Source organism: Scyliorhinus canicula, chromosome 13 (assembly GCF_902713615.1).
Source record: "Scyliorhinus canicula chromosome 13, sScyCan1.1, whole genome shotgun sequence".
Classification (NCBI taxonomy): Eukaryota; Metazoa; Chordata; class Chondrichthyes; order Carcharhiniformes; family Scyliorhinidae; genus Scyliorhinus; species Scyliorhinus canicula.
The window spans coordinates 83,529,034-83,538,301 of NC_052158.1; the positions used below are offsets into that span (position 1 = coordinate 83,529,034).

At 45.6% G+C, this 9,268-nt stretch overlaps 1 protein-coding gene across 1 annotated transcript; it reads left to right on the forward strand.

The window, feature by feature from the left end:
• The first annotated feature begins 3,629 nt into the window (after positions 1-3,629).
• On the forward strand, positions 3,630-5,220 carry her8.2 (hairy-related 8.2). The gene is made up of 4 exons (XM_038817270.1): positions 3,630-3,794; positions 3,903-3,998; positions 4,118-4,196; positions 4,457-5,220. Exons 1-4 carry the CDS (start codon positions 3,732-3,734, stop codon positions 4,936-4,938), a joined length of 720 nt encoding a protein of 239 aa, XP_038673198.1. The 5' UTR covers positions 3,630-3,731; the 3' UTR covers positions 4,939-5,220.
• The last annotated feature ends 4,048 nt before the right edge of the window (positions 5,221-9,268 follow it).

The following is a 9,268-nucleotide window of genomic DNA, read 5'->3' on the forward strand; positions in this document are numbered from 1 at the left end:
GATCACATTATTATTTTTTTGTGTGGGGGTGGAGGGTGTGGAAGGCGACTGCCTTCAGAAAGGGGGAGCAAGACCTGGTTTGGAAGAACCCAGTGGGGATGACATGCCAGTTGCTTTTCCAAAATGCTGACTGACCCGCTGTGTATTTGCAGCATACTTTGTTTGTTCCCCGGCAACTGGGACTCTCTGCACATGGTTAAAGATTCCCCAAAATGGAGTGATCATCATTGGACCACACATAGACCAGAGCAACTCTCCCTATTTCTGGGCCATTAGACATCAAAACGTACCAATTGGGTTGATTTGAAAGTGTTGGATTCAATTCAAATTTTTAACACAGAGAATTATTATACGGCAACCACCCCCCCCCCCCCCCCTCACGCCCGCGTTTTCTTTTCGCAATGCTCATTTACATGTGTTAATATGATCTACTGTCATTTTCTAAAAGAATAGGTTGTTTTTACACGGAAGGAAGAGAATGGAGGCCCTGGGGCACGTGTTGATCTGATCAGATGGAATGAATGAATTCATCATAAAAAGGACAGGGTTCTTTCTGCCTGTAATCGCGCTGTTCAGTCTTGTGCGGGGCGTTGTGGTAAACCCCAAATGAGGATCAATTCATGGAAAAGGAGCGTTAACGCGTTTAGAAAAGACCCGCAGTGTAACCTTCAGCTTCTGGGCGTGGGAAGGAGTCCGAACAATGCCGGGTCAGGAGATGTCGCATCGCACAGTCCCACCGCCTGAGTAGGATGTTACGGCATGTTCTCTGCCCTGCCTTTTAAAAGCACTTTGTGCACCCGCCGTGGAAACTGATGCGACAGATGGGAAAGGGCGGATTGTTTGAATGCATTGCCTATAAACGAGTCCCAAGGGACAACGAGCTGCTGAGGGGTTGGGAGGGGGGGGGGGGGGGGGGGGCTAGCAGGACTCAGAAGAGTCTCATGGAAGGATTTTTATTGCAGGTGCATCAGATACGTTAAGGTTGATGAATAACAACATTAACTTGTGTTGGAGGGCAGCATTTCAAAATGAGAAACCAGGCCATTTAGGAGCAAAAGCAGGAAGCACTCTCAAACACAGTCCAATTAGTGGAAATCTGGAACTCCCGGGGCACAGAGTTACGGACACTTGAACTGTTGGACTGTTCAGACTGACTGCTTTCTGTTGCCCTGTGGGGAAATGGTCAGCCAATGGGGAGCGGGCTCGACGGGCTGAATGGCCGATGACTGGAAGGAATAAGTCATTTAAAAAAACTAATTTGGCATCGTCCAGGTAAATGGTGAGACGTGTCTATAGTCTGTAACATGTGATACAAGGGGGGGGGGGGGGGGGGGTAATATTACTGACCTCCCCGAATTAAAAAGGCGTTAGAAAATCTATTAAAAATTAAAATATGTCAAATGGACAAAAAAAAGTAGGCTGGATTGAGTAAATACGAGCATGTAATCGTGGTGAATGGTGCAAGCGTGTAGCGGTTGCCATGGTGTTTAAACTAGGGTCACGCCATCCAGAAGGATGCACCTTATGGTCCACATCCACTCGCTGCACAGCGCTGTCTCCGCAGTTAATCTGGACGGTTGTTAGGAAATATTGTGAAAGGAGGTTATTGTTCTGAAGAATTTCCCACGTTCGTCCAAGCGCCTGGCAGTCGCGTGTCTTAAGGCAAACAGGATCGCTGCGGAGTATTCCCCCCCCCCCCCCCCCCCCCAAAAAAAGCTCTGCAGTGAATGAATGGGCATCTGCCCCAGTATCTGGGTCACAGCCCGAGCTCTTCCACACACAAAAAACACCCTTCCCGCCGCTTCACAGAGTGCCATGGACATGTTTTCCAAGTTTATTATTATTTTTTAAACGCAGGCTTACAAGAACAGGGAGAGATCTCCACTCCTCAGAATGGTCAGATTAACTTTCTGTCCGATGCGCCTGTTTCAAATGAAACCCAGAACCTGCAAAGCAATAGTAGTTTGAATAATTGAATACACTTCAGAGTGTGAAATACAAGAACTGCATTTGTTATGGGGGGGGGGGGAACCATTGCAAAGTTTCTTCCCCTGCAGTGTGACCGATTCAGTTCACACACAACCCCCCTCAGGTAACCCCCCACCCACTGTGGTATCATTCATGATTTCTGCAGGTAAATGCTGATGGCCAACAAAATCGTGCAGTTTCACACAATTTCCTTAACAAATATACCAGGCGGGTGGGTGGGCAAGGGACTGGGGCGGGTTGGTTTTAAAATAACGGAAATGTGAATGCCTCCACATAACAGATATTGCAGCAGTATGTGCATCATTACTCATTCAGACACACATAATACAAAATATTTAACAATGCTCATCAAAATTGCAGACTTAAAAAATACAACCAGCTGGCCACAACCAACAAAACCACAGCAGAGTGAGATGTGGGTGTTTGGTTAGTGAAGCGATTCTCCAGTTGGGGTTGACCTGGCGCCTTGCTTTACGTCTCGCCCCTGCCTTGGTTTAACTCGCTTGTAGTTCCGAGCATCACAGATCCAGGGATGAAAGGTTTGCAGAGGTCGGCGAATGGGGGAGAGCGCGACCTCCTGGAAGTACACACCGTGACACACAGGAAGCAGCAGCAAACTCACCGAAAGCGGCCTGTCCTCTAACCGCGAGCGCGCTGACCATCTACAAACATGCGACAGCAAAATGCTGTATTCACTGGTTCACATGGAAAGGAAGATCTAAAGTAAAGATTAATTTGCAGCCAAAAGTTATTGATTCAAAAAATATATTTTTTTAAGGCCATAATAATTGTAAAAATAACATAATATCCAGTTCTAACCACACAGTTGGTATGGTGTGTGGCTTCATTGCAAACGGTCCTCCCAATAGGCTGCGAGTGAAAATTCATCGGGGAAATGTAGTTTGCAGCGCAGTCTAAATATGAGAGTGTTTTTTTTAAATGGCACTTATGAAATAGGTCTCACCTGAGAAGTAAAATGAGCAATTCTCAATCCTACTGAAGAGCTGACTCCAAAAGGCAATAAATACATTGATAGTTACAAAGGTGGGGGTGGTCTATCCGAAGCATTGTTAAAATTAAACCACATACACTGTTTCAAAAGCAGGATACAGTAACGTTCAAGAAAATGCAAAGGATACGGGATCACTGTACTCCCATCCATAGTGAACAGAGAAGAAAGTCCTGACAATGCAACTGGGAAAACGATACAGGCCTAAATAAGAACTCAAAGCAACAGCTGTCAATGGAAAGGGCGGATGCATTTCATGTTTTTGCAGTTACAGAATTGACACCATTCATCGTAGTGAAAGGGGGACGGGGTTCCCAGGTGTAACAGGAGTAACACCGTCTCATTTCTCACTGTAAGTCAAATCCATGGGAATGTGGGGTGAGGTGATTTAAAGAAGCATGCGAACTGCTCGCAGTGCTGAAGGGTAGATGGGGCTGGAAGAGATTCCTGGCCTTAGCCATCTGTCGCTCTTTGGGCGGGCAGGCTGGCCATTGAGTGTGAGCAGTGAGCTGTCACTTGTTGATTGATGGACACTCGCCTCTGGCCGCGACCCCAAGTGTGGGAAAGTGGCTGAGCGGAGGAACTCACGCATTCACATGCTAATTCGCGGATATAAATAGAAGTTCAGCAGCGAGCGAGAAGACATCAGTGCTTCAGACTAGCTTGAAACCAGCTCGCATCTTGCAAGCAAATCTTCCTCCCAGACTTGTCGGTCGGTGGGAGAAAAACAAAAATGACTGCCACGACCTTCAGCAACAACGTGGATAAGCTCTCCAGCGCCAAAGAGGAACGGAAGGTAAGAGAAGTTGCGCCGACAGCCGAGTTGCTTTGGGAAGCTGGAAAATAGGATTCACTGAGATTTGGCCTTTGGCATTTGCTTATCCCGTCTGCTTCTATCCCGCAGCTAAGGAAGCCTCTGATCGAGAGAAAAAGACGAGAACGGATCAACAACTGCCTCGATCAACTGAAGGAAACAGTAGTCGGTGCCTTCCGCCTGGATGTAAGTGCAGGATTTGCTCTCCCTTCCTCCCTCTGCCTTAACTTAAACGCATTGCTGCTAGCATTAATTTAAACTTGATGGCAAGGAGAATATAACAACATCTATTCATTACCTTCCAGCAATCAAAACTGGAAAAGGCAGATATCCTCGAAATGACAGTGAAACACCTTCAGAATGTTCAAAACAGCAGGATGATTGGTGAGTTTCACTTACCTAGCTGTTATTTTATGATATTCGGAGTAAAGTATCACAGCACAAAGTTTTATGAAGATGGGTAAGGAAGGGCTATAAAAGCAATAATTGTGATCTTGTACTGCAATAAAGACAGCTTGGAGCAGGGTGTTTAAAATTAGTTCATGCTAAGATTGTGTTGAATTTGGGATAGCTGTACAATTGGGAAGTGGAAAGCCATCAGTCCGTTGATCCAATACTCATCATTGCTCCTCACTTTATTTTAGCCGATACGAAGATTGGACTGGAAGCTCAGCAGAGATACAGCGCTGGCTACATCCAGTGTATGCACGAAGTTCACAACCTGCTCTTGACCTGCGATTGGATGGACAAAAGCGTCGGGGCGCGGTTGTTGAATCACTTACTCAAGTCGTTGCCTCGATCGAGCGAAGATACCCGTCAGGCCAGACTGAAGGCGCCCACGGATAACCTCCAACCTGCTCAGGTGCAACTCCCGGCAGCGAGCCACAACAATGTGCCCGCAGTCAACGCCGCTTCCCCGGGAGCCGTGGATTCATTCGCTCGCTCGTCTCCAGACCAAATCTCCCATCCTGGATTTAAAGCGTGCGGGAAAAGCATGGAACAATTTCCAATTCCGACCGCTAACCTTCAGCAAGCTGCCAGCTCTCCTACCCAACAGCTCCAAGAAGACTTGTCCTTAATGCACCATCCATCGGTTGCGTCCTCAGACGTGTGGAGACCCTGGTGAAGGGACTGTGCAATTCCTCTAAATATTAGACTCTCCTTATGTATCTCATAGATATGCTTCTTGAAACACTTCCGGGCAAATCTTGTCCCTTATGTGTGCTAAAACAGAGTACTTCACGCTGAAGGGTGCTTATCTGTAGCCTGTATTCTAGAAGGCGTTTACAATGTTGTATTCAATGAAATACACCTAATTTATTTGATAGTGAGTTGCTTGCGGGCTTTTTACTTTCCCCTGTTGTGTTTATATTGCAATTAACGACTTATTAATAAACTTTAAAAACAAGTTTGTGTGTCATTCTGTAACAAGTGTTGAAACTTTGCCCGTCCCTTCTTGCGATCAGTTTCAACTCCGGACTAACTAACCCTTTAACTGCCTTAAGAAAACACTCTGTCCTTTCGCGATGCTGTGAAGTGAATAGGTGACAGGAAACCTCCCCTACAGTTTTACAGCAAAAATGTTTCCTCTAACATAGTCATCGCAGGCGAAATCTTTAAGAGCTACAATATGTAAGTTATAAAATGTGATGTAATTTTATGTCACTGGTAAAACATTTACATTGAAGTTTGAAAATGGCTAAGTTTACAAATATTTCGGAGGGATAGACCGGTTTGAATCTGGAACGCTCATTTTCAAATTGATCTCGTTGGCCATTTGGAGCTAACTTTACACCCAATCAAACGGCTACTTCAAAGGCCCCGTATTAGACATGCAAGGCGTGGAGGAGACGGTGGTAATTTAGTCGGCAGCTTCTCTTCAGAGGTTTAACAACAATAGCGAGAATCACTTTAACACATGTGGCCCGATTCCCCGTTCATAAAAGTGGGAGAGGCGCGAAACAGCTGGAGCAGCCAGGCGGTCAGTAAGTGGTAACATGCAACAGAAAGACAATAGGCTGTGCTGCTCATAAACAAAACATCACGCCGGTGCTAATAGAGACTTCAGAAGATTCTCCAATCGTCGTGTACATGCTTTGTGTCGCTGTGATCTTTGGAGGGTGAAAGCTGTCGCTTTTAACATGGAAACTTTGGAAGGATGTTTCCCACGGTCTTAAGGCGGCAATACAAGCAGGGCATAAAACAACTCATTTGTGAATGTATTTAGGATTGCAAGTCCCGTTTCGTCTACCATTTCAGTCACCCTCTTTTGTGCATCAGGTCCTGAATTAGACCCCCCCCCCCCCCCCCCCCACCACCCCAACCATCCCTATCATTTTCTAAAACAAAACATTTCCCCCCCTAATTTTCAGTGCCCATCCTGCCTTGTGCCAAGTACATCAATAGCGGCCAATGGCAGACACCGCTTGGCACTGTGCACCAGGATCTTTCTTAGTTAAGTCCAAACGCATCCGAGCGGAAATAGCAATGGGAACAGGGGCTTAATGTGGGAACAGCAAGTTTGATGAAAGTGGCACCATGTTTTTTGATAGAAAGACAACTACGAATGTGATTCCGCCAGGATGCTTAATCATTCAGACTGCATAGTAATGAGAAGTCTGCAGAAACTAATCTCTCTTAGATGCATTGTATTATCTAAAACGATTTAAACGCCTCGCCCTTTGCTTGAAAAAAATGGAGCTTAAAAACTTCAAAGTGCTAAATGCATTTTTCAAACCCTGGGTTTTCCACATGATCTATTTAATGTGGGAATCCATTTAGTTTATTATCTTAATTTTCCACCAGGCGTGCGGAGCATCACTAAATACATTCAAAAAGAGCAAGTTAAAAGAAATTATACTGAGCTCCAATTTAGGAATCTTATTAAGAGGCGATCCATCACCCGGATTTACAGATTTGAACAGTAATGGAAAAGGCAAAATAGAGTGGATGCTGGAAATCTGAAATAAAAACAGAACATGCAGGAATTTCTCAGCCAGTCTGCCAACGCCCTGAACTGTTAACAATGCTTCTCGCTCCAACCATGCTGCCGGGCCTGTTGAGTTATTTCCAGAATAGAACAGTGTTGTGTGCTACCCCAAACATATTGAGAATTAGCAACAACAACAAAAGTAACCGGCTTCCCATATCCTAGAGGCAGCACGGTAACATAGTGGTTAGCACAATTGCTTCACAGCTCCAGGATCACAGGTTCGATTCCCAGCTTGGGTCACTGTCTGTGCGGAGTCTTCACATTCTTCCCATGTGTGCGTGGGTTTCCTCCGTGTGCTCCGTTTCCCCCCCACAGTCCAAAGATATGCAGGTTAGGTGGATTGGCCATGCTAAATTGCCCTTAGTGTCCAAAATTGTCCTTAGTGTTGGGTGGGGTTACTGGGTCATGGGGATAGGGTGGAGGTGTGGACTTGGGTAGGGTGCACTTTCCAAGAGCCAGTGCAGACTTGATGGGCCGAATGGCCGCCTTCTGCACTGTAAATTCTATAACATCTATAAGGATCAAAAGGATGTTTGTCTAACATTTGTTTAGAGCCCAGGAGATTTCTACATCGGTGTACAACTGGCACTTTAAACCCCCGCATTGAAGAATTGATCACCAGAGGAAACATTCAACTGATTCCAAAATACCAAATTGGAAACGATAATAAATGTTGTTAATGCTCCACACAGATTCCCATAAATCACTTGTCAAGAGTAACATCAGAGAATATAATCGCATTTGCAGTATAATATTAAAAGGAAACAAGGAGTGAACAGAGAGCAAGGTAGAAGTGAATAAACAATATAGAAAATAATGTGTGTGTGTGATACAGAAGTTTGTGGATGACACCAAGATTAGCAGGGTGCTTAATAGTGAAGAAGAAGGTCTTAGGTTGCGGGAAGATATCGACCGGTTGGTCAGGTGGGCAGATTTTTGGCAGATGGAATTTAATCCGTAAAAGTGAGAGGTGCTGCACTTAACAAGACAATTCAACAAGATTTGTGAGGATGCTACCAGGACTTGATGGTCTGAGTTAGAAGGAGAGGCTGGATAAAGAACAAAGAACAAAGAAAATTACAGCACAGGAACAGGCCCTTCGGCCCTCCCAGCCTGCGCTGATCCAGATCCTTTATCTAAACCTGTCTCCTATTTTCCATGGTCTACTTCCCTCTGTTCCCGCCCATTCATATACTTGTCAAGATGCTTCTTAAATGATGCTATCGTGCCCGCCTCTACCACCTCCGCTGGTAAAGCGTTCCAGGCACCCACCACCCTCTGCGTAAAAAACTTTCCACGCACATCTCCCTTAAACTTTCACCCTCTCACCTTGAAATCATGACCCCTTGTAACTGACACCCTCACTCTTGGGAAAAGCTTGTTGCTGTCCACCCTGTCCATACCTCTCATAATTTTGTAGACCTCAATCAGGTCCCCCCTCAACCTCCGTCTTTCCAATGAAAACAATCCTAATCTACTCAACCTTTCTTCATAGCTAGCACCCTCCATACCAGGCAACATCCTGGTGAACCTCCTCTGCACCCTCTCCAAGGCATCCACATCCTTCTGCTAATGTGGCGACCAGAACTGCACGCAGTATTCCAAATGTGGCCGAACCAAAGTCCTATACAACTGTAACATGACCTGCCAACTCTTGTACTCAATACCCCGTCCGATGAAGGCAAGCATGCTGTATGCCTTCTTGACCACTCTATCAACCTGCGTTGCCACCTTCAGGGTACAATGGACCTGAACTCCCAGATCTCTGCACATCAATTTTCCCCAAGACCCTTCCATTGACCAGATAGACTGGGACTTTTTCCCCCCCAGTGCGTAGGAGGCTTAGGGCTGATCTTATCGAGGTCTATAAAATAATCAGGAGCATAGATAAGGTGCTAGATAGTCAACATCTTTTCCCAAAATGTGGAGATGCCGGCATTGGACTGGGGTGATCTGAGGAAGGAGCAGTGCTCCGAAAGTTAATGTTTGAAACAAACATGTTGGACTTTAGACTGGTGCTGTGAGACTTCTTACTGTCTTTTCCCAAAGGTAGAGGAGTCTAGAGCTAGAGGGCATAGGTTTAAGGTTGGAGAGAAGAGATAAAAAAGAGACCAGCAGCATGGCAGGACAGTGATTAGCACTGTGGCTTCACAGCACCAGGGTCCCAGGTTCGATTCCCAGCTGGGTAACTGTCTGTGTGGAGTCTGCACGTTCTCTTTATGTCTGGGAGGGTTTCCTCTGGGTATTCCGGCTTCCTCCCATTAGTCACGAAAGACATGCCGTTAGGTAATTTGGACATTCTGAATTCTCCCCCAGTGTACCCGAACAGGCACCGGAATGTGGTGATTCAGGGCTTTTCACGGGAACTATATTGCAATATAAGCCTACCTGTGCCAATAAAGAGTATTATTTTTTAAAAGATTATTCATAAAAAGAGGGGAAATTTCTTCACAGAGTGTTGAGC